Source organism: Macrosteles quadrilineatus, unplaced genomic scaffold, assembly GCF_028750875.1.
Source record: "Macrosteles quadrilineatus isolate MER2022 unplaced genomic scaffold, UCM_ALF_1.0 Scaffold_3__2_contigs__length_128488019, whole genome shotgun sequence".
NCBI classification, from domain to species: Eukaryota; Metazoa; Arthropoda; class Insecta; order Hemiptera; family Cicadellidae; genus Macrosteles; species Macrosteles quadrilineatus.
Window position 1 is genome coordinate 112,839,746 of NW_026542596.1, and position 26,419 is coordinate 112,866,164.

At 34.6% G+C, this 26,419-nt stretch overlaps 1 protein-coding gene and 1 long non-coding RNA gene across 2 annotated transcripts in view; one reads left to right on the forward strand and one right to left on the reverse strand.

The window, feature by feature from the left end:
* LOC128990124 (folate transporter 1-like) overlaps nucleotides 1–19,870 on the forward strand; it is a 31,849-nt gene extending 11,979 nt beyond the window's left edge. The window contains exons 8-10 of the mRNA XM_054412384.1: nucleotides 1,208–1,400; nucleotides 5,728–5,869; nucleotides 19,149–19,870. Of these exons, the coding sequence (XP_054268359.1) occupies nucleotides 1,208–1,400; nucleotides 5,728–5,869; nucleotides 19,149–19,415 (602 nt within the window). The 3' untranslated portion in view covers nucleotides 19,416–19,870. The remainder of the gene's footprint in view (nucleotides 1–1,207; nucleotides 1,401–5,727; nucleotides 5,870–19,148) is intronic.
* On the reverse strand, nucleotides 14,409–26,419 carry LOC128990125 (uncharacterized). The gene is made up of 3 exons (XR_008490491.1): nucleotides 26,320–26,419; nucleotides 21,496–21,606; nucleotides 14,409–14,883 (listed from the first exon to the last, which is right to left on the reverse strand). It is a non-coding gene; the product is annotated as an uncharacterized LOC128990125 (long non-coding RNA).

Here is a 26,419-nt window from a genome sequence, read left to right on the forward strand (position 1 = left end):
ATCAAATAGGAAAAACAGTCTTAATCAAGGATTGCAACTTATTTTTAAGCAATGATCATTAATTAGCTATGCTCTACAGAACTCTACAGAAGGTACATGGAACCAAGAATAGATTTTCGTCAGAAATCTGTACGGGCACAGGCAATGAAAATGATAAGGCAATAAATTTTGTATTAATATAAACTAATACTCGAAAATAACTTTGACTCATATTTATCTGCAAATTCAAGCTCTGATACAGTGCTCTAAAGTAAGCTAAGCTAGCAGACCACTGTGTAATTAGTGTTTTAAAACAATTTTATTAGCTAGCATTCTTGTCTGTTCGGTACAAATTTTGCAACTGATTTTAAACTAACTTTCCGATGAGCTAAAGACTTGAAACTTATTTTCATAGCCCCATGGGCTATGGGCCTCCAAATTTCAATGTTTACTTTTTAGAAGAATGTAAATATATCAATTGAAGTCAACAGTAAATACTTTAATTTGACAGTTTGTTCAAAGAGCAGAGGTTAAGAGGTACATGTTCTGCACCCGAGAGATTCAAAAGTTTTAGGATTATGAGAATAGTAGCAACATCTGATTACAGTTAAAATGGGTTTGGTTATGTATTAACAGGCTATATAAAATAGATTTCATATACTGTATTTACACATTAAAGACTAAAAAGTAAAAAAATAATTTATAAATTAAAAAAGCTTTTTAAAATACCACGTTTTTTACCAAACTAAAAAGTAGACAAAAATCTATATTATAAATATGATAAAGATTTAAAACAAATAATGGGGGCGCATGCAATAAGTGAAGATAATAATTGTAAATTAGCCATTGCATGCGCCCCACGTTTTTTGTCTTAAATCTTAACAGTATTTTCTCTCTCTCTACTTTTTAGTTAGTTTAAAAACGCGGTGTTTAATTATCAATAATTACTTATAATTGATAATTATCAATCAATCAATTATTGAGATGGGGACGCCACCTAGGTGCGTATTTTAACCCAAATATGAGTGAAGGATGAGTGTAGAATGGTGTGTGATGACCTGTGTAGCTTTGTTACTGACTAAGATCAGCGGTTTCATTAGTCAGGATCATTTATTTAAAGCCCAATGATCAGGAACAGCTGGGTCCAGTTTCGAACCATCAAAAAGCTAAATCAAACTTTGGTTTATGGTTGATATGTTTATTATACAACATTTTGTATGTGTCACAGGCACCGTAATATGCTTCATGGTGGGCAAGCTGAAGATAGATTGGCAGGACCACGGGGATATTGTCATTGCAGTTTGTACCCTGGTACAAGCAATGGCTCTCTATGCTTCAGCACAGTCCTCGTCCATCATAATTTCTTACGGACTTTACATCATTACATCTGTGCTTTGTGACTTATTGACAGTCATCTGCAAGTATGTACCATTAACTTTTGAGTGCACAAACAGCTTGGGTTGACAGCTTAGATCCGCCTCCTCATACAACTTTTTGATTCTGAAGAAGACATTCCACCTATATGTCCCAGCAGTAGCAAATTATTTTAAACATAGTGGATGAACCATTCACACACTGTGCCACAGTCTAAAATGTTATTTTCTGCCTAAAGCCGGGTTTTCCTAGGAGCAGTGCGGACTCCTTTTGTCTTAGATAATTTAATGTTAATGTTTTCCTAGAAGCGGAGCGGAACACCATGTTAACCGCTTTCCCGCTCTCTGCACTCCTCTTTCGCATCTAGTAAAAACCGGCTTTAGTTTTTGTCACTGTAATAGTTTGGATAACTTTAATACTTTCAATGAAATGGCGACCATAAAAAGTAGGTATTTTAAGCCAAGTATGAATGGAGGAGTGGCGTGATCTTGTAGTCTTGTTAGTGACTAAGGCCGTGGCCGACATTCCTGAGACACAGCTGTTAATTAATTGCCCATACAGCTAATGGCAACTAAGGGAGTCTACAGTTTATAGTGAAATCATACAGGATACTAATTGATTTTAATAAGTTGTCTGTTCAGTTTAGCTTGGTTAAAAGTCTGCATTAGTGTTGGGCATCGATAGTCGATATATCGAAAATATCGATGTTTGTAAGCCAATTGTCGATTTTTTCCATCGATAGTTTTCTTCCGATAAATTTTTGGTAGAGATATTTTACTCCGATATATTGGTAATATCGATATTTTACTTCAATAATTTTGTTAATAGCGTAAATATTAGTATATTTCACTCCGATATTTATTTATTTTTCACTTTCACTATTTTACCTATTTTAAGTTAAAACTACAGCTACTGTACGAGGTGGCATGGCAGGCAAATCTGTCATCACCAAAGTGTCAGTATCAGTCAGGCAGCGGTGACAATAAAACAATGTATTGCAATGCATAATATTGATGATACTGCTTGTGTATTCAATATAGAGGTACATTAATGTTTTAAGTAAATAAGCGAACAGCTGATTTTCTGCCCTAGGGATGTAAAAATCTGCTCGGTTCCCAAATGATGATGACAACTAGCATAGACAGCAATGCGTACCTTTCAGCCTCCAATTAACGTTTGTAAAACGGCTAAAACATCATAGTAACTTTTTTTTTACTAGTTATCATTGTACTAAGGTAAAAAATTAGATAGTATCATTAGTCAAAGATAGTATACATTGTGAAATAGTAACTGAGTCCAGAAACAATGTTTTTAATAAGTTGACCTGTAGTCCAGTCAATTCGTCGTGGAAATCTACCTTACGTTACAAAAAATAACTGTTACGAGTTTTTTCCTTAACTTTATGTTTTTTGGGGCGCTGAATCCGAATCTGAACAGATCCAACAAAAATTCCTTTTGCGTTTTGAGCTAGACGCGAAAAATAAGAAAATTTTCGCTGTTTTTTAAGTTTTTTGCTTATAACTTGGAAACTATACATTCTACTAAATTTTACGAACTGTGAAAATGAAAGATCATGAAATTTCCTACAAAATACATATGTATCATTCTTTATCAAACGCACAATTAGCTCGCTAGAGTGCGCTCCAAAAAGAGAAAAATATTACATTTTTGTAAAAAAACATGTTATTGCCAGATTTTCACCTTTATTACTGAAAGTACGCGTTTATTGAAGGTGGACTATGTAAGTAAATTAAGTTTAAATACTTTACATGTAAGCCCCAATTAGTGTACAATTAAAAATATCTAATTTATTTCAGAACAAATAAGAGCAAAGACAATATTTTTTCAGTGACTTTTTCCACTGCAGTGGAAGACCGCTGCTTAGAGTCCCCCAAATGCGGTTGGTGTTCTTCTGTACAATACGGTTCAGTAGTATCTTGCTTTTCCTTGTGGTTGGTGCGCTGATAGCTGGGTAGCTATTAATGAAATTATTTTATGAGTTTAAAGTTATCGGTGGACAAAAGACACTGATATAGTTGTTCACTGGTTATGCTGAATTCAATATTTAATACAAAACAGTACAAAGACAGAAATGATGTTAACAGTTTGGAATACAAAATTATTGAATTGAATCGAGAAAAAATAACAAATAAGAAAATAGCTCACTGTATAAATGAACGATTTCAATATAAAAAAACTGTCGGAAGACGCTTGAGGTGTCCCTGCCGCGTGAGTTTTGTTTTAAACACTGATTGTTACACTTTAAGCATCCCCAAGCCCTGGCGGGCAAGGGAAGGGATATTAGGAAGTTACTTTAACAATATGACGAGAGCTTCCTTGTCTTCGATCCCTAAATTACTTATTTGTTTGTTATTCTTCAATTGTTTACCTTATTAAAATTAGGTGTGATTATTTGTTTGTATTACTGTATTCTCTTTTGTTTATTTTAGCTTAAAGTAACCAATCAATAGTTTTATTAATACTTATGATGTAAAACGGGGTGAAGCTCGTGGGTAACAACTAGTATATATGGTATACGCATTTTGGGATAATTGTTTCATAATGTAAAAGGAATGTTACGTGATGTGAGACACATATTAATGAACATTTAGGTATGATAAATATAATTCAACATGAGAATTCCCATTTCAAGATTTTGATGGATTCTGTGTCGACCCTCTAAACTCGGTATTCTCTGCTGTCTACACTGTCTACATGCTGCTCAGAGATTTCGAAGTGAACACCACAAAACCTTTCCATCTCTTTGGTAATGTGAATTATGGATGTGTGCATTTGTAATCATCTAAAGGATATGCTATCAGAAATATTATACATTCCAAATCTACCCTCAATTTTAGTACTTCTCATGAGGAATTGCTCTATTGTTTTGTATATAAAGGTGCCATACCATAGTTAATCGGGACGACGGATTGTGAAGGCGTCTTACAAGTAAAATTGGCGTTTTATGTCACGTCAATATTTGTAAAAAAATAAAAATAGAATATGTTATAATTAGCTGTTTATGTTCAAACTGTGTATGATAATGCTTTCTTATTCAACTTACAGGTTAACCAACCATAGGCTACTGTATAGTTGTAAAAATAAATGTCTAACTATGACAAGTTATGTTTAACAGAATATTTGTCCTTTTGTTCATGATAAATTTTAGGTGTTTTTGGTGAAAGTAATTATTTGAAAGTGGTTTTTTTGAAGCTAGAATTAATTTAAATAGATAGTGAAATAAGTCACAGAAGGGAAGATGAGTGGAAACGTTGTACTTTTAATAATACATGTGAAAATATGGCAAAAAAGTTGTTTACAACAATGTAAAATTTTTGTCTTTTGGATCAGGTCCCAATTATCGTCTTTGCATCTATTTGTTCTGAAATAAGTTTTGATATGTTTTAATTGTACACTAATTGGGGCTTATATGTTAAGTATTTAAAACTTAATTTACTTACATAGTCCACCTACAATAAACGCGTACTTTCAGTAATAAATGTGAAAATCTGGCAATAAACGTGTTTTTTACAAAAATGTGATATTTTTCTCTTTTTTGAGCGCACTCTAGCGAGCTAATTGTGCGTTTGATAAAGAATGATACATATGTATTTTGTAGGAAATTTCATGATCTTTCATTTTCACATTTGGTAAAATTTATTAGAATGTATAGTTTCCGAGTTATAAGCAAGAAACTGAAAAAAGCGAAAATTTTCATTTTTTTTGCGTCTAGCTCAAAACGCACAAGGAATTTTTGTTGGATCTCTTCAGATTCGGATTCAGCGCCCCAAAAATTATAATGTTAAGAAAAAAACTCATAACAGTTATTTTTTGTAACGTTCAACTATCATTTGACTGGACTATTGTCTCATCAGTTTCTTTACCAAGTGAACTTGTATCGAGACGAGAGGAGTAAATACTACTGCTGAGTTTGATGCATACAATTCAAATAGTGATTTACTGGTGTTCTCTGTTATCTGTGCAAAAATAATTTTGAAAAGGATTAGTATTGAGTTGAATTTAAAACTTAATGTAATTTATATAATTTGATTGTATTAATGAAATTTACAAACCTAATTAAATTTACTCAATGTAGTTTTTATAGAAATAGAAAAAACTACATTTAAGGCTTGAATTCATTCTTTACAGTAACATCACAATTATTTGACTGTTGAAATCACAATTGATTAGTTTAATTTTACCACCATGGAATCTAAAATACACATCATAGTCTATAATTGAAAGACCAAAAACTGGCAAGTTTCTGTACTCCAATTATTGTACAAAAAATTTGCAAAAAAGGCTGCAATTATAGGCATACAAACAAGCGTCTATTTAAAATACAACTAAAAAACTGATCGAATATATAATTAGTTCACAGATAGCATTGCAAATCAAGTATGACGGGTTTGGGCTCATCTTCGGCATCAATTTTTTCCTATCAGTCGGTTACCAAGGTATTCTAACATATGTTTTGACTTCCAAGAACACTTTGGCTCTTCCTATCCGTGAACAGGTAATAATCATTTTAATAGATCTTCTTTAGGGTGTGGTTGGTAGAGTAAGAGTATATTCATTAACATGAAAAATAGATGTAAGATTACAAACTTTAGGTTTGTTGTGCTGGGCAAATTCACCTTCTAGCAAATATATCTTTAAACAACAAAAAAAGGCCATCAGGACAGCCCTTGAATCGTCTCCCGCAATCACTGCAAATTTCTGACTATTGCCCGTGGTTGTACAGACTTAATTATTGTTAATATGAAAATATCTCACAGTCATGAGGAGATTATCATCGTCTCCCGCAATCACTGCAAATTTCTGACTATTGCCCGTGGTTGTACAGACTTAATTATTGTTAATATGAAAATATCTCACAGTCGTGAGGAGATTATCATTGTCTCCCGCAATCACTGCAAATTTCTGTCAAGTGCTGTCGATGTTACTCAGTAGTAAAGGCGAGTTGATCGGAGTGTGGGATCTGTTTATGACCAATAGATTAAGGTATTTGCAATCCTAAAATGCTATGGAAAGGGAGGGAAACGTTTCGTGACGTAGGAAGTGGTGAAGGAGTAAAGGCGAGCAGTCCGGAGTGTGGGAACTTTTTATGACGATTAGATTAAGCTATCTGCAATCCTAAAATGCTATGGGAGGGGAGGGAAACAGGTCAGTGACGTAGGAAGTGGTGAAGGTAGTCAAGGCGAGCTGTTCGGAGTGTGGAAACTGTGTATGACGATTAGATTAAGGTATCTGCAATCCTAAAATGCTATGGGAAGGGAGGAAAACAGGTCCGCGACGTAGGAAGAGGTGAAGAAAGTAGTAAAGGCGAGTTGATCGGAGTGTGGGATCTGTTTATGACCAATAGATTAAGGTATTTGCAATCCTAAAATGCTATGGAAAGGGAGGGAAACAGTTTCGTGACGTAGGAAGTGGTGAAGGAGTAAAGGCGAGCAGTCCGGAGTGTGGGAACTTTTTATGACGATTAGATTAAGGTATCTGCAATCCTAAAATGCTATGGGAAGGGAGGAAAACAGGTCCGCGACGTAGGAAGAGGTGAGGGAAGTAGTAAGGTGAGCAGTGTGGATCGAGTATGGGAACTGGAAACCGTTTGTAGCATTTAGATTAATGTGTCTGCAATGCTGAAATGCTATTAGAAGGGATGGAAGCATGCCCATGACATAGGAAATGGTGAAAGAAGTATTAAATGCTAGCAGTGCGGAGTGTGGGGAATGTTTGTGACAATTAGATTACTTACTTACTTACTTACTTACTGCTGGGGCGCTACAAATCGCAGTCGATTCTTCGCCTCGTAGATCAGCCTCTTCCACGCTTCTCTGTCCGCTGCCATCTCCACTATCCCTCCACACTGACTCACATCTCTCTTAACTTGGTCATACCATCAATCAATGGACAATTAGATTAACGTATATAAAATACTAAATTGTTATGGAAAGTTATGAATACAGGTCCACGACGTAGGAAGTGGCTTAGGAAGTGGTAAAGTATGAGCATAGTGTGAGAACCGTCTGTGGCAGTTAGATTAATGTATATTCAATCCTAAAATGCTTTGAGAAGGAAAGGAAACAGGCCCCACGACGTAGGAAGTGGTGAAGGAAGTAGTAAAGGCTGGCAGTGCAGAGTGGGGGAACCGTTTGGGAAGTTAGATAAATGTATCTGTAATACTTAAATGCTATGAGAAGGGAAGGAAACAGGTCTATGACGTAGGAAATGGTGGAGGAAGTAGTAAGGCTAGCAGTGCAGAAAGTGGGAACTGTCTTTGGCAATTACATTAATGTATCTGCAATCCTAAAATGCTATGGGAAGAGAGGGAAACAGGTCCACGACGTATGGGGTGGTGAAGGAAGTAGTAAAGGTGAGCAGTGTTGAGTGTGGGAATGGATTAATGTATCTGCAATGCTAAAATGCTACGGGAAGAGACTGTAGACTGTAGGTTATTGATTACGAAGCTCTAATCTATACATATTTTCGATACATGCAATCGTTTACAATCAAAATTTACAACTGAGTTGACAACAGCTGATTTTTACTCGACAGAGGCTAAAAACTATTTTTACTCCCTAAAGAGTAAAAATGCTACTTTACACCCGCAACGCTTGCATTAAAAACGAATGTTTTTACTGCAGTATGACAAAAACGATATAATATGAACCCTTGACGACTCCGCTCAATTTTGTGGATGCCTCTGCGAACGCTACCTAGTTATTATTAATATGAAAATATCTCACAGTCGTGAGGAGATTATCATCGTCTACCGCAAATGATTGTTTTTTTCTAAATATTTATTTACTTGTATTAAAGATTGTTGTTATATTAGTTTTCCTATTATTGTTAAGACAATGAAAGAAATGGTAATGAAATGTGAAAACTTATCTATTTAATACAACAGATTGGGAGAATAGCTTGTACCAGATAAGAAACTGACCATTTTTGTGAATGGACTTTTGAACTGGACTCTATCTATAGCTGCGAACAAGACTACTGAGACTTTTGTAGCTTTGTATAAAATGTATTTTGTTTATTATGTTTTTGTTGCATGAAAGAAATAAATAAATAAACAAATAAATAAAATGAGGCTAAATTCTGATCTTTTCCCGCGGTCGTGTGGGTATTTTAACCCCCCATCGTCATGCAAGATCGTGGTAAAATTCTGATCATCCCTCGCTGCAGTCAAGACATCATTATATCGTCTCCCACGATTGGTGATAGCTCACATTCCCAGTATTTATCCAGGATATTTATCTCAAAAATCCTTTCGGGCTCCTCCCCAGTGGCTCTGGAGTTTCCCATGTTAACCTTATGGGTACTCATATTTAAATGGAATTAAAGAATCTTAACAGCTGGTTCAACTAAACAATTTGATTCTGTGATGTTCAATAGCATTAAAAAGTTAATAGGCTTACTTACCAACAGGGTGCAGCAGCACTATTATTATTTTTTTTAATTTATGAGAACAGCTAATTTGCAACCAAAAGGTGAGTGAGCGTAGCGAACGAACTTCAATCTGGAGGCGAGTTAGAGTAGCGAACGAGCTAACCTGAAGGCAAGTGAGCGCAACGAATGAGCTCCAACCTAAAGGTGAGTGAGCGTAGCAAACGAACTTTAACCAGGACGTGATTGAGCCATGCGAAAGAGCTCATCTTGAAAATGAACGAGCATTTGACATAAAACCACATTAGGACAGGACGACGTCTGTCGGGCCAGCTAGTTGCAGTATATTAAAGATCTTTTTTTTACCATATTTTACTATATTAAACTCAGGTAAAATAACTTCTTTCTTCAAAATTCATATTTATTAAAAACTACCTGTTGTACCTGTGCTTTGCAACAGGAAGAGGACACGAAATAGAAACATCAGCTGTTACAAACTTAAGAAATATTGTTGTGCCTTATCAATAGTCTTTTAAAATATTAAAGAATGGATATCTATACTATAACAAATTGTAAATTATTAAGGGGAGTCGCTACTGAAAAACTACCAATTTTGTAAAAAACTTGATTTTTTTATTATTTTTTTATCTTGTTCTATGGATTGTAAGGTTTCAGAAAAACATAACATTTGGTATAATATATATTTTTTTCACTGTGAAAAAAATATTTGAAGTGAAGCGCGCACACCTCTTTTGGGGCATCAACTAGGCCTAGTATAAACCAACGTATAAACTTCAACCGCTGTTTTCCGTGACTTTAAAATTTTGTGTTTTTTTATATATAAGTTCTTATAACTTTTTAACTATTGCAGCTATATGAATGAAATTTTTACCACACATTGTTTATACTATAAATCAACTTCATGTGCATGGATATTGTAATTGGGTAAATAAAAGTACATGAAACAAAATTTATAACCTATAAATTTTCCAAAAACTTATTTTTGAAGCCATAACTTATAAACTAATTGAGAAAATAACATGAGTATGCACAGAAAGTATGTGCTTTCCTTGCTCTTTAAAATAAGATATCGAACAATAAAATTGGTTCAGTAGTTAAATAGTTATAAGAGATTTAAAAAACCCCATTTTTTCCCGCCAAAAAACTTAAAAAACTCCAAAAAGTATGTAAACAATTTTTTTTTTTACTTTAACGGCAGTAAATCTTTTTCTAAGACTAAATGAACTTAAAAAAGTATATATGATAATTTTTAAAAGGATTTTATTAAAAATCACTAGTTTCAGTAGCGACTCCCCTTGCATTAAAGACGGCAGGCAAACCTAATACAATTATCAAAACATCAAGGACTAAAAATGTAATACCATACAGTATTTACAATTAAATCAGAATACTGCATACTTAGGATCAAAGATGCAATGACACATATTATGTGTCATTGCATCTGATTCTACTCTACAAAAATATCAACGAACAGGAACAACCTAATATACAAAGCAGTTCTTTTAATCAGTTGCACAGTCCGTTGCCTTTACAATTTCACACTTCCTATTAAGTAAACATAGTAACAGATGTTTAATTGATTTTAGAAACAATAGATTACTGCGTCCAGCTTAGTGTTATGATATCTGTTTTATGATAATTAGTGTTATGATATTATGGCGGTGTAGCAATACACAAATAATGAAATTATCGAAATGCAATAAAATAATTTTGAACTAGACAATAGACAATTTCCTTTATTTGTGATTTCCTCAAGAAATACAATGGTGTCACAAACGTTCAGAATGTTTAACATTTAGATTGTTTAACAGTTTACATTTTCTTTGTGTTGAAAGTTCATAATTGGTCAAAAAATTCCTTAAGGGAGTACACCGGTCGGTCCACAAGCCAGTCCCTGAGTTGTTGTTTAGAGTTGATTTCCTGTTGCGTTCTTGAGGTTGTTTGGAAGAGTTTTGATGATTTTGCGGCCAATATAAGAGGGTTTTCTGATGTATTGTGTAGTGTTGTGGATCAGAAGGCTGTAGTCGGCTGCTCTTCTGGTATGGTGGGAGTGAAAATTCTCATTTCTGGGAAGGTTCAGTTTTTTTGTGTACAGGACAACTCCATGGATTTAGAGTGATTTCACTGTTACTTAAGGGATTTAAATGCTTCCCTGCAGCTGTCTCTAAGGATTCAAGGCCAGAGAGTGCCCTGACGGCTTTTTTCTGGAGTACCATGACTTTGCTGAGGTTTATTGCTTCTGATGTTCCTCCCCAAGATATGAAACCATACTTTATACGTGATTCTATTACAGCATAGTATGCTGTCTTAGCCGTTTCCAGACATCCTATCCATTTCATCCTCTTTATTACATAGACCCCAGATGCAAGTTTCTTGGTCAGGTTGTATATATGTGGTCGTTCCAGGAGAGGTCTTCATCAATTGTCAGGCCCAGCAGTTTTGAGATTTTTAAAACAGTTATTTCAGGAATTTCTTGGATTTCTTCATGTTTTTGGCTGAAATTTAACTGATGTGTTTCTTTATGGAATAATGGTCAGGTCATTTTGAAGGCAGTACTGCAGTGCTTTGTCTGTTAAGGATAAGATGTTGGAATGTAATTCTTGTGGTGAGTCATGCATAAATAGAAGAGTTGTCATCTGCGCTATTGCACGCTAACAACTGCAAGCTATGATAAAATGAGAGTATTTTGTATTACCATTTTATAATTAATATCCTTAAGAATCTACCACAGAACGAGAACATTCTGACCAATCAGATTTCACCTACCCTACATGTTTTTGCAAATCCTGTACAAGCTGAATTGAAATAAAAACGGATATTTTCTTGTCAAATTTAAATTTGGAATCTGATCTAAATATTTTACAATCAAATAATTGACTTGCAAATTTACTTGAATTACATTTTTTATGTTATTGCTACTTTTTCTTAAAACGGTAGGCCTACAGTTCATTTTATAATTCATTAGAAGTTATCATTCATAACTGAGAACAGAAATGTAAGCGAACCTTCAAGACGCAATTAGAGATATTTAAGCTCCATTTCTATCAAAAATGTCAAACAACTCTAATAATCTTACTGCAACTAACATCAAGCAGCGAGTTTTCCTCAACGTTGTGCTTCTTAGTATGCGGCTCGCTGAGCCACGCAGATTTTTCCTAGTAATATATGTTGCTTCATTAGGCATTTGTATGCGAAGGATTTTCCACATGTGGCACATAATGGGGTTGATCTCTGGTATGAACTTGTGTGTTGCTTCATTTGGGATTTGTATACAACAGATTTTGCACATGTGGTTGGCTACATTTATAAAGTTATTCTCTTATATGAACTAATAATATATGTTGCTGGTTGCTGCGTACCATTTTTGGTTGTGAAGGATTTTCCACATGTAGTACATTTATAAGTTCGCTCTACGATATGAACTGCTTGATGTGCTCTTACATGGTTTTTACTTTTGAAGAATAGTCCACATGTAGTGTTATTGCATATGAACTGATTGATGTGCCTTTACGTGGTTTTACTTTTGAAGGATTTTCAACATGTAGTACATTTATGAGGTCGCTATTTGGTATGTACTAAGATATGTTCCTGCATGGTTTGTTTGCATGTGAAGGATTTTCCACATGTAGTACATTTATGAAGTCACTCTCCGGTATGAACTAATATATGTAGCTCCATAGATCTTTTGCATTTGAAAGATTTTTCACATGTAGCACAGTCATAAGAGCGAGGTCTCCTCCCTCCAGTAGGGCTATGGACCAACTTATGTTCCTCCATTCGGTTTTTGTTTAAGAAGGGTTTTTCACATATGGTACATTTATAAGGTTGCTTTCCGGTATGAAGTGAAATATGTTTCTTCATATATCTTTTACTTGTAAATGATTTTCCACATATAGTACATTTATGATGAGGTTGATCTCCTGTATGAACCAACAATGTATGTTTCTTCATATTGCTCTTGTTTGTAAAGGATTTTCCACAAGTAGTACATTTATGAGGTTGCTTTCCGATATGGATAAGTGTATGTTCCCTTAAATGACGTTTAGCTGTATAGGATTTTCCACATGTATTACATTTATAAGGTCGCTCTCCTGTATGAACTAGTTGATGTGTATTTAGAGTGTCTTTTCTTTTGAAGTTTTTTCCACATATAGTACATTTATGAGCTCGTACTCCGGTATGTACTAATATATGTAGCTCCAAAGACTTTTTGAATATGAAAGATTTTCCGCATGTAGCACATTTATGAGGCCGCTCTCCAATATGAACCAATGCATGTTTCTTCATATTGCTCTTGTTTTTTAAGAACTTTCCACATGTGGTACATTTATGAGGTAGTTCTCCAGTATGAACTAATAATATATGTTGCTTCATTTGGCATTTGTATGCGAAGGATTTTCCACATGTGGTACATTTGTAAGGTTGCTCTACGGTATGAACTGCTTGATGTGTCTTTACTTGGTCTTTTATTTTGAAGGATTTTCCACGTGTAGTATATTTATGTAGTCGTACTCCAGTATGGACCAATGTATGATTTTTCAAAGTTGTCTTGGAAGTGAACAATTTGTCACATGTAGTGCACTTATAGGATGGTGGTTGCTTTTCAGTGCGATCTAATGTATGTTTCTTGGAATTTTCTATTTTTTTAATGGATTTTCCTGATGTACTGCTCTTAATGAGACTATTCCCTAAGTGTGTCAACAAATGTTTTTTTACCTGATGTATTTGAATAAAGGTTTTCTTGCATGTTAAACATTTAAATGGACGTTCGCCCGTATGTACTAATATATGATTCTTCATGTTGCTTTTCGATGTGAAGGCTTTTCCGCATATAGCACATCTATAAGTGTGAAATTGCTCTACAGTATGGACATATGTATGTATTCTCAAATTCAGTTTAGTTGTGAACGATTTTCCGCATGTGGTACATTTATAAGGCCGCTCTCCGGTATGAACTAATACATGTTGCTTCAATTGGGATTTGAATGCGAAGGATTTTTCACATGTGGTACATTTGTAAGGTTGCTCTCCCCTATGAACTAATAATATATGTTGTTTTATTTGGCATTTGTATGCAAAGGATTTTCCACATGTGGGACATTTATAAGGTTGCTTTTTGGTATGAACTAACATATGTTGCTTCATTTGGGATTTGAATGCAAAGGATCTTCCACAGGTGGAGCATTTATGAGGATGCCTTTTGGTATGAACTAATAATATATGTTGCTTCATTTGGCATTTGTATGCGAAGAACTTTCCACATGTCTTACATTTATGAGGTAGTTCTCCAGTATGAACTAATAATATATGTTGCTTCATTTGGCATTTGTATGCGAAGGATTTTCCACATGTGGTACATTTGTAAGGTCTCTCTACGGTATGAACTGCTTGATGTGTCTTTACTTGGTCTTTTATTTTGAAGGATTTTCCACGTGTAGCACATTTATGTAGACGTACTCCAGTATGGGCCAATGTATGATTTTGCAAAGTTGTCTTGGAAGTGAAGAATTCGTCACATGTAGTGCACTTATAGGCTGGTGGTTGCTTTTCAGTGTTTCTTAATGTATGTTTCTTGGAATTTTGTATTTTTTTAATAGATTTTCCAGAAGTATTGCTTTTATCAGCACAATTCCTAGAGTGTGTCAACAAATGTTTCTTGACATGATGAATTAGAATAAAGGTTTTCTCACATGTTAAACATTTAAATGGACGCTCACCCGTATGCACTAATATATGAGCTTTCATTGCTGATTGAGATGAAAAAATTGTTCTACATATCGGACATTTAAGGGGCAACATTTTAGAGTGACTTAACCTTGTTCTATTGAGTTTACTGACTTGAAACTATACAAATCGACCAGCAACTAAATGTCAGGCTTAACTAATATATTTAGAACTTGTATGTCTATATAGATATTTTCCTTGCTTTTAGGATTGTTTAAATGTCTAGCAGTTGCACTGGTCTCTCACACTACTTTGAGACGTCTTGAGGGACGTGATTGCGTACTTGGTCAACTCTTACATTGAATATTAGATATTTCACATTATTTTTGAGATTTTCTTTCGAGGTCCTTGTGTTAAACTGAGGATCTCCTTATTTCCTGGGTTAATCTATTGTCACTGAAAAAAGATCATACATTATTAGACATGTATATTTTTTGCTTGGTACATATTTTTTTATCCGTTAAACAATAGTTTTACCACATTAAGATATTCAGTAGATAGAAACCATAAAATTAATCTAAAATCAAGGCTGTACGCAAAATTTATATAAAGTAATATCACTAAGTATAGTATTTTTCAGGTCTTTTTCATAATTTCTAAATGCCGTAATGTCCAAAAACCAATAAAATGCTATCGTAACTTTGTTTACAAAAACTCATCTGAAATCCTGATAACATTATGGTTAAAAATATGCCCTATTTCAATAAATTATTGTTACAACAGCATTTACCGAAAATGTGAAATAGGAGTACAATTTTGCAAAATCCAACTCCATTTTGGTTCCATGTTAGGTACATGGAACTAACCAAAATAAGGTTGATGGTTGCAAAAAAATATGGACATTTGAGGTTTTATTCCTTAACATTGACGAACAAGAAGATAAAGACTACATTTAACAGCTAAAATAAGAATATAACAAACTACTTTTTTATTATTTTTTTTATTATTCTGTATTTGAAATTCAAGACTCAACCAAAATATACAACAAAGAAGTCAAGGAATTTCTTGAAACAACTCCATTTTCAATCTGAGAAAACCAAATTGTTATGATATTGTTTTACAACCCTAACCACTGACCAGTTTTTGAACCACTTATAAACAACGTCCCAAACACATCAAATTTGACTTTCAGATACACTAAAGACTTTATTGGTAAAGTACAAAAGTACAACCAAAAGATGGAACGGACAAATGCACCCTAACTATCACAGATGTTGACAGCAAGTTTGTTTGGATTACCAGGCACATTTTATAAAAGCCAATCCTGGCGAAGAGTTGTTCTTTACCGTGAGGTACGAGACGTAGGAATTGGCTAACTCAGGAACTCGCTAACTCGGTCGTGTGTCGGAACTGGCTAACTCTGGAACTGGCTAACCGTCTCAGTCAGGAATTGGCTAACTCCGGAACCCGCTAACTCGATTTTGTCTCGCGGCGGAATTCGCTAACTCTGGAAGTCGCTAACCCGGCCGCGCCCACTGCACGGAGCGTTGCCAACATTGTACGACAAAATAATCGTACACTGCCGTATTTTAAAATGTCAGTGTCAATGAAGATACAGTAAATGTTATTGTTTTTTGTTATCAATTCCACTTTTAACAGATAACTAGCCCAAAGTAATTCAAAGACAATTGCAAAATTATGAAAAGTGTTTATTTATGTAACTGTACAATGGCCAGTTAAATGTTTATGATTTCGATCTTAAAAATAAATGCCATCAGTACAAAAGAAAATAATAGAATATGAAAAATATTGAAAATTCAGTTTAATTGGTACTAAATAATTAGACTCCTACGAAATTAAGCTAAAATACACGCAAGTTCTCAAACACGGAAAACAGATTCAATCGTAATGACGTAATAAACCAAAACCATTAATTAATACAGTCATCAACTATCGTAACTTTCATAACTAATTCATAGATTTAAAATCAAATGTTCGTTGTTGAACCGTCCAACTTACGTGTACAAATATGATGACATATACTAAGTTTTTATCTAGGCCCAATAGTTTGAACTAAAGTAATGTAGGCCTACTAGTAAATAGTTGCATAATTCTAAAATGTGTTGAATTTTTTAGCAATAATGTTACATGTTTTAAAACCGTTTTTAGATTGTACACCTAAGCACCACTAGTAAAAAATAGGAGAAGATATAATATTCATATAATAAAACATGACAGGGTTATTTCAATTCACGATTCTTAATAAACGATTTGACGGATTTTCCTGATTTTTTTAAATGTTGGGTTTCCTTTATATTATTGCTTTCACAAACTATATAAACGATACCAAGGCATTGCTCGGTTCACCGTTCACCGGTACTGAGCTACACAATAGACAATAGCTTTGTTTTTGGATAAGATCAAGTAATTTTAGCTATGGCCACCATTCATAAGAATTTTTACAAACAAGAACGCCTGGGTCCATTTAGAACCAGCCTGAAAAAAACTCTAGACTTTTAACAAATAGGCCTACTGAAAGACGTAAAATTAATATTAATTCAACAAACAAGAGGATGACCCGGGTTCTACACGATAATAGCCTATGATAAAAGAAATTTGCAAGTTGTATTTATGCATAGACTCATTTTTAATGCAATCCATGAATACATTTTAAGCCTACCACTTTATAGTGTATTAATAAATATTTATTTAAATTCAATAGCTCTATTTAAAAATACATTACCACTACAATGTAATTCTGTAATAACGTGTAAATTTTATTATGATTTATGATTCAAGGTTACACGCCCAGTATATAAAATGCGAACTCAACAATTTTATTTGCAGAAGTTCACAAAATGGTATTTATTCGAATAAAAGAAACAAATGGCGGACTACGAAAATAGATATTTCATAACATGTAATAGATCCGAATTAAATGTGCATTTTTATCTTTTTGCATACCAAAAAGCTACTATTAAAGTAAGAAACCCACATATAACACATACTCCCTTATATTAGTACACTAGCAGAGTACCCGTCCTTCGTACGGGGTTGGCATATAAGTGTAAAATGTTTATTGCAGTCATACTCAAGCTTTGTGTTTGCAATGGGGGACGACACAGTTTGATAAAATTTGGTTCTTGAAGTTTACGGTATGCTATAGTATAACACATTTACCATAGCCATAATGCTCTACTACTGCACCTAAACAATAGAAAACAAATTATCAAGACTTTGCACAATATCACAAATGATTCATTGAATGGTCATATAGGCCTAAAAATAACTGTAAACAATCCTACTTTGATAGTTCTCATTGCGTATCACAGCTTTTGTTGCTGCTTAGTTCAATTAGCTTTTGTCAAAAATGCAAACAAAAAATGGCCTAATCGTGTTGTACCCTGTTGGTAACCCTTATAACGTTTTAATGCTATTGCATATCATAGAACCAACTTGTTTAGTTGAAACAGCTGACTAAATTCTTTAATTCCTTTTAAATGTGAATACTCATAAGGTTAACATAGGAATCCATAGAGCCACTGGGGCGGAGCCCGGAAGGATTTTTGAGATAAGAATAGGCTTATATGTTAATCGGGAATGTGAGCTAACATTATGCCAAATTTCAGCCCAATCCGTCCAGTAGTTAAAGCGTGATTGAACTTCAAACAAACAAACAAACAAACACACAAACACACAAACTTTCACATTTATAATATTAGTATGATTTCTCATCTTTATGGCGAGCCATAAAGCTCAAGACAGCTGAAGACAGCTGAAGACAGTTTTATTGTTAGTTCTGTCCGGTGCACCGTCTTTAGAGGTCGTGTTTTGTTTACAATTGTTTCTTGTTTTCAGTCATTAAAAACTTTGTTTAACCAAGTAAAACGTTCTAATCACAACTAATAACACGTCCTCTAGTTATATAACCAAACAGTAAAGAACAAATCATGAAGTTAACTATGAAATAATAGAAACACAATTTTGTCGACACTAGCGATCAGTGTCACCGGACATGAACTAGACACGAAAAACGAGCTTCAAAGTTTACAATGGGATGTAAAGTTTACTTGTGTTGGTTAGTCTATGGTAAGACTATAATGCATTTTCCACCCTAATAATCATAAGAATAATGTTAAACATACTTCCAAATATATTTATTTTATCGACTACGTTGCTCTTACTACTAATTAATCGTAAGATACGACATTTTGGTACCGATACGATATAGGTACTACACTTTCGGCAACACTGGCCAAAAATATTCGTGCTTGACTCCCATTGGACGGCCCGCGAGGCTTCTGATTGGGAGTTAGCGAGTTCCGCCGAGGGACCGAGTTAGCGACTTCCGTACGAGGACGGAATTCGCTAACCCGGTTCTAGAGCGGGTTAGCGGGTTCCGGAGTTAGCCAATTCCGAAACCGAACAAGTTAGCGAGTTCCTCTCATCGACCAAATTTGAAGATAGGGCGTTTAACATGGGGTTAGCGAGTTCCAGAGTTAGCCAATTCCGCGGACCCTGAGGTACAGATCATATAATGAGGATCATATGGACTTCTGGAGCTAACAAGTAATAATTTGATTAGCGGCCACTGTCTCAAGTAACCTTGTTTAACTGTAATCATGGACTAGGAGTCGAAACAGGTTGGTTGTTAAAATATAAAATAAAATAATAACCTCAAGGATGCAAAAAAGTGTAACGTTTTACTTTTTCTGTTCCAGTTTGTGGCAGTAGGCGTTTGTACGGCTATTTTGGGAATAATATTCTCAGCTTTAACGATCTCATCGATGATTTTCTCAAAATCAGCTTTAGTAAAGGAAAGTCTTCCAACAGAGCTGAGTATCAACAGTGTCAGCAAAGCTGCAACACTGGACATCAGAGAAACTGGTCGCAACAGTGTCGAACAATCTAGCCAAACCTCGCCAAGGTTAGAAACAATCAACTCAGCCAAGTCAAAAGCATCTAATGGTGTCTGTATGAAATATTAATTACCAATAATGATAAGAATTGAATGTATAGTTTATACAGAAAAATATAATTACGAAGACCATTGCATTCTGGAGGTAACATATAGTTTAAAAACAATAAAGAAATAAGTACCCCTGCTGCAGTAAACCTGCAAACTAAGTGAACTTATGATCGTGTAATAGGATTTTTACTAGAAAAAAATCCTGAAATAAGTCAGATCTATTTCCTTAAGTGTTGCACTGAATTGAAAACTTGAGGAGAATTGCACAGTCTTTTTGACCGGGTAGGCTACAATTAAAAAGCCATATTTCATTAAGTTTTGCGATATATTGTAATCCCTCAAAATATAAAAATGGTGTAAAACATTTAATTTACAACCTTCTGAATATGCTAAGTTGATGTAACATAAAATTGACTGTTGAGTTGTAATAAAATCATACACCTTGTATTGTTTGTTTGATGTAAACCGTTTCCTATGTATAACTCAATAAGTCAATAATACCTTATTAGTTTTCTATGTACCTCTATAAATGACAAATACATATGATAAAACTGTGAAACTACAAATAAACATAGTTTGCTAAAAAAAGTTTGGTTAAATCAATAAATAATTATAAGTCATCTCTGTCTTGTAGAGAGAAAATTTCTTTAGGTTTTAAGATCTCCTTCTTTATCATTAAAATCTTTGCCTCCCTCATCAAATGGTTCATTGAAAAGGTACCTTAGAAAATAATATCCTACTAAGCCTCATTAAACATTCAACATCCTCGTCTCTATCAACACTCAACAATGCACTATCAATCCTATACTTTACTTGTTAGATTCTGACGTCCAGCCACTGAGAGGTATAAATACTATTCTGTGGCCCAGCACATAATTAAATGCCGATGCTAATGTATTAAATAAATGTTATATTACTATTGCTACTTTCTATTACAATACTATTTGGACTTTCACTGCTCTGCTTTTTTAAAAACACTTTCCGGTATCTTGATCACTTCACTAAAAATAAAAGATACCGTAACCTGGAAATGTTAGTGGGCTGCTGATGCTGATGGTAAGGTTGTTGGGAGTTATCGGCTGGGGTTGAGGTCTACTGTATGCTGGTGGAATTAAAAATGATGAATTTTTAAAATTTTCAACCGGGTTGTTTTGTATTTGGCACCTCTGAGTGTACTGTATTTGTTTAAGATATTTTCTGAATGTTGATTGCTTTGATCAATTTTTTTTAAATTTTTGCCTGATACAATGATCACAGCAAATCTTGTTATTTTTTTTAATTCCAATACATTCGAGACAAAATGAGCGGCAGAAACACAATCTCGGTTGCAGCCCATAGTTGAGTATATTAAAGTTTTTAAATTACGAGTCAATTAGTTGAGAAAAGGCCAGATCATAGTATATTTTGTATTCAGAATAATTGTTAGCATTTTGAAAATATCTGGGCTTTGTAAGAAGCCTGTACACAGCTGCTCCCTTTACAGTTTTCTGATATGTCAAATTTCTTGAACAAAAGCCTGTATGGATGTAACATAGTAAATTACCTGGTTCACTATAACCCACACTTAAACTTACCTAATCTAACGTCTACCTTTTAAAAAAATTTGTGCAATCACGAATCCCCATGAAGCTCAGCCTCCCTCTACTACATGCCCTTTCTCTTATCAAACCAATGATTATCCTCCAAAACTTTATAATACACAATTTTTACATAACACGTCAGGAAGTGAGTTTACAGTGAGTATGGTGTCGTAAATTGTTACCAAAAGAGTAAGAATCTAATGGTAGCTAACAAATGAACTTTTTTCATCTCATGTTTATTTTGATACCTATGTAAATCTCAGCTGGTACAAATGTAATCATTAATGTTTCGGTAGGATATGAAACAGTGATCTAACTCCTTAGTTTTTCTATGGATTAATACAGTTAGTAGGGAGATCCATCTTGCCGTGTAGCTTTACTCAAAATAAAGAAATATTTGATGTATCAAAGCCAACTTATTTTTTACACCCTTTCTTTCCATGTATAACATGATCTTTAACAAAAATGGTTACATGTTAATAACAAAACAAGAAATTAATACTAGTAATAAAAACCTACAAAAGAAGCAGCGTCGTCCAGAGTAAACGGCGTGGGGATGAGAGCTTCTATTGTGACCTGTGGCGGCAGCTCACTCCAGGAGACACAATGGGCAACTCTCACTTCGGAGAACTGTCAAACATAGGCCTAAATTAATAAATCACAATGATAGGAAAACAAGTGAGCAGCGGTAGTGTAGTACAGTAGAAGAACCTTGATAAGATGTGTTTCTAGGGGATCAGGAAAATAGTCTTGTTTTCGAGGTGACAGTAGACTGGGACAGGGGCGTCATCCTGTAATCCAGCTACTAGGAGGTCACGAATTGTGGATATTTATAGGCATGCACTGTGGATGCGATACTCCCTGGTGTGCATTAACGTCCGTACAAGAGAGTACTATGACTATCTGCAGTGCTATCCTGATAATTAGACCAATTCGTATATACCAAGGCAAAAATGTGGTTTGGATTTCACTATAAACTGTAGGTCCCATAGTTGCCATTAGCTGTATGACATAAGATATTTATTGCCGTTGATCATTTTTACATGAGATGGGCATGGTCAACATAAATATATACAGTCAATAACATCAAATAATATCAATAATATCGATAATAATCATCAATAATATCTAAATATATTTAAATTAAAACTAAAAGTTGCAACTCCAGCCTAGTACCTAAACAACAGCTTCATAAACATTAAATTAATAAAATTGGTAAACTTCATCCAAACAAACAAAAGTTAATGCTTATCATTAATTTGAAAACTTAAAATATATTATCTATGTTGGTGGCCATAAACTCATTAATAGTAAAGAATGGATTGTCTAGAAGCCATTGATACAACTTAATTTTGAAGCCTTTAAGAGGAGTGGTGTGAGCATTATCGGGAAGCTTATTAAAAAATTTAACACAATTTACCATGTAAGAATTTCCAAACTTTGTTAACCTATGTTGAGGGATTTCAAGTTTGTTTTTATTCCTGGTATTGTGATTGTGTACCTCACGTCTAATAAAAGAAGAATTTGGATTTGTTTTTGTGAATATTAATACATGATAAATATATACAGTAAGTTAATAATTGTAGGAATCTTCAATTGTTTGAAAAGACATCTACTATGATCTCCAGGCCTGGCTTGACAAATGGTTCTAATTAATATTTTTTTAAGAATCAGGGCATCTGAGACATTTGCAGAGTGTCCCCAAAGTATGAGACCATAAGCAATATGAGACTGAAAGAGTCTGAAATAGGCAGTCCTCAGTTAGTCAGTAGAGATTATAGAGCTCAGTTTCCAAAACAAACAATTGACCCTTGTTTAGAATCCCAGCAGTTTTACAGATTGATTTAGATCGATGATTGATTTTGATTGATAGTTTTGATTTTGTGAAAGACTGAGCAAAATATTCTGAGGCTATTAATTAACAGCTGTGTCTAAGGAATGTCGGCCTTAGTCACTAACAAGACTACAAGATCGCGCCACTCATCCTACACTCATCTCCATTCATACTTGGCTTAAAATACCTACTTTGTATGGTCGACATTTCATAAAAAAAGTATTAAGAAAGTATTTAAGTATTAAAGTGATCTTCTTGTCGAGGGTAGGTAGTGTTATCAAGGTCATTTCGACCAGCAGTCGTGGATTTGTAATCATGATTAAGCACCGAGCATCTTTTTAATGAGTTCATTTTAGAACTTGTGCAAGGAGTATTTTTTTCAAATTATAATAGGCTTAGTGCAGGTTGTAGTACTCTTAATATCGAGTATAAAAATTGAAATATGTGTTAAATAAAATATAAGTATAATCAAAAGCACTAGTAGACCTAAAGTTTAGTTTTTCAATTAACATTGTTTCAGCCAACATTCTTTCACGTCTTGAAATTGATCTAGTTTTCACACGTTAACGTACGTTTACCAACTCTTTTTCTCTCCAAAATTTTCTTTGTTTATCAAAATTGTATGCAACGTAGTTGATGAAATATTACATTCCCGAGCAATATAGATTTCCTTTCATTTGTATGTCCCTTAAAATGCAACAGCAACTAACCTCACTGGTTAGACTTGTATAAAATGGGAAAATAATTGTGTCTAATTGGTTCAATAAACAAGTTATTGAGTTACTGAGGAAACGGTAGAAAACCCGCCAAATGTGTAAACGCACATTTTATCTCATACGGACAAGAGCGGCAAAAATATCGCCTGCTGCAGTGGCACTGGACGGCTGCACAGCGGTCACCAACGGCAATATACCGGCCCAGCATTTCATCTACACTGTGTGTAACCTTACACTTATGGACGGTGGCGTCGTCCTGTAATCCAGCTACTAGGAAGTCACGAATTGTGGATATTTATAGGCATGCACTGTGGATGCGATACTCCCTGGTGTGGATTAACGTCCGCACTAGTGAGTACTACGACTATGCGCAGTGCTATCCTGATAATTAGACTAATTCGTTAATACCAAGGCAAAGATGTGGTTTGGATTCCACTATAAACTGTAGGCCCCTTAGTTGCCATTAGCTGTATGGGCTATTAATTAACAGCTGTGTCTAAGGAATATGTCGGCCTTAGTCACTAACAAGACTACAAGATCGCCCCACTCATCCTACACTCATCTCCATTTATACTTGGCTTAAAATACCTACCTTTGTATGGTCGCCATTTCAAAGAAATACTATTAAAAAGAAGATTAATATACATAAATTACCGGTACTATGGAAAAACATGTACAATTTACATTGATTTTACATTTGTTTTTTTCTTTATTGCGGCTCTGAATGAACCATAGAATTTGGCGTTATGTCCTGAGGGAGGCCATTGTACAACTGTGGGCCGAAATAAGAAAATGACTTGCAACCTCACTTAGAAAAGTAAAGCCTGCGGTCGGAACGAGTACTACGCAGACAGATCTCCTCCCTGTACTTAAGCCTCTCCAAGAGGTACTGAGGCTCTCCCAACGTGAACACTTTCACAATATATTGGCAGTTTAAATAAACGATTACCTATCTCAAAAAATTAAAATGAAATTAAAAAAAGAATAGCATGCAAGAAATTTAAAAAAAAAGGCAAGACAAGCAAGGCAGATGTTCAAAAGTTATAGAATTTTTCTATAAAATTGCAGAAACTGTTAAAAGTAAGTAACCCTCGTCCTACGCAGCGCGACATATAGGCTGCCTTATATACCAAAGGTTATAATACATTGTAGGGTATAACAACGCTTTTGGAATAAAATAAATGTTTGTGTTTGCAAATATTGTATGCAATGACTGATAAATGCAACCCTTGTACGCCTACTCTCTAGGCCTACTAACATTTTTTTTTATTCCTTAGTTTCACTTTGGACAACAACGTCCTTAGTTTATTAAATTCTATGTTGATTACTAATATTATACCTGGATTAACTTACTAGCCTATATATATGACTAATAATTAAGGTAGGCCTACAACACCTCGTCAAGTAATCCAAATGTTGATCGTCAGGTTAACAAGCTTACATGTTTTGCCGTAAATGCGGCATTGTCAGGGTTACATACGAGCTACTACTACTTGTGCCGGGACCGTCCGTGTCATGTGCGTGTGATAGGCCTATCAATGCTAATTAAATGTTGGTGTTTGTGTATTTATTGTGTGCGTGTGACATCAATGTCTTATGTTTTGTAATCCTGACAATGCTGCATTTACAGCGAAACATGTAGGCTAGGTTGTTAAACCTTACAATCAACATTCGGATTACTTGACGAGTTATTGTACTACCATAATTATTATAGTCTTAGTTTATTGTCTGTTTCATTGCTCCCAGTCCTTCAATTCACGTCTGCCGGTCAGGTTGAAGGATCTGTGTTGACTACCAATGCCGAACCGAGTCTAGCAGACAGAGATCGTTTAAAGTTATTATGTAGTTATTTATAGTGAGATGTGGCAAGCAAGATGTAACTTTAATGCTTTTGCGTACCATATTTGAATATTGACATTGTAGCACGAATATCAAACAGAAACGGTAGGCTATAGGTTAATAAACATTAACACACCGTCCCGAATGTCAACATGCCTAACTTACTAATAGACGTAACAACTGGTTTGGACGTTTTTTGACAGTTCCATTTAAATATTAATAAAAGCCTATACTTTCGGGCCAGTGACATAACTTAATTTTTTTATGAGTATGACCCATAAAATTTCTGGTAAAGTATTTATTTGTGCTAAGTAGGCTTATGCAATTTAGCTAGCACGTAAATTTGTATTTATTTAGGCCTAAGTTATACTGTAGTGGGGACCACCAGCTAAAATCTCCTCTTTTTTACAAATTGCTATAGCCTAAACTTATGGCAAAACTAACTTCTCCCTTGTGTGGACGATAATCCACACCAGGGAGTATCGCATCCACAGTGTATGTCTATAAGTTAAATACCTACCCACAATTTATGACCTCTTTAACTTACTTAGTCCTAATTAAGTTAGTAAGTAGTTGGAGGGTACACTTCCGTGGCTGTCAAAAACAACCGAATGAAAAATTATTCGATACATCGATTGTTATTTTATTCGGTTGTTTTAGACAACAGATACAGAAGTCTACCCTAGTTGGATTATAGGAAGACGCCACTATCCCAGTCTTGGTACATCGGTGGTTGGCATCGATGCCTGAACTATCGATGCTCATCACTAACTTACTTAAGTTAATTAGGATTGAAAGGCCAATCAATCTTTTGTCCTGAATAGGCTAACTTAAGCCTAGCTGTTAAAAGTTGAGTTAGGCAAACTGTCCAGAGTTAAAAAAATGAGTTCTCAGGTACGGTACCTACTTAACAACTATTAAAACGTGATTTAGGCTACATAACCTGCAACGTACCTTGAGTTGGCTAAGTGTAGTAAAGGCAGAGATCTCTGCTTTAGGCCTACGTTCGAAACAGTAGGCTAAGTACCAAGTTAATTTCACTTAATAAATGTTT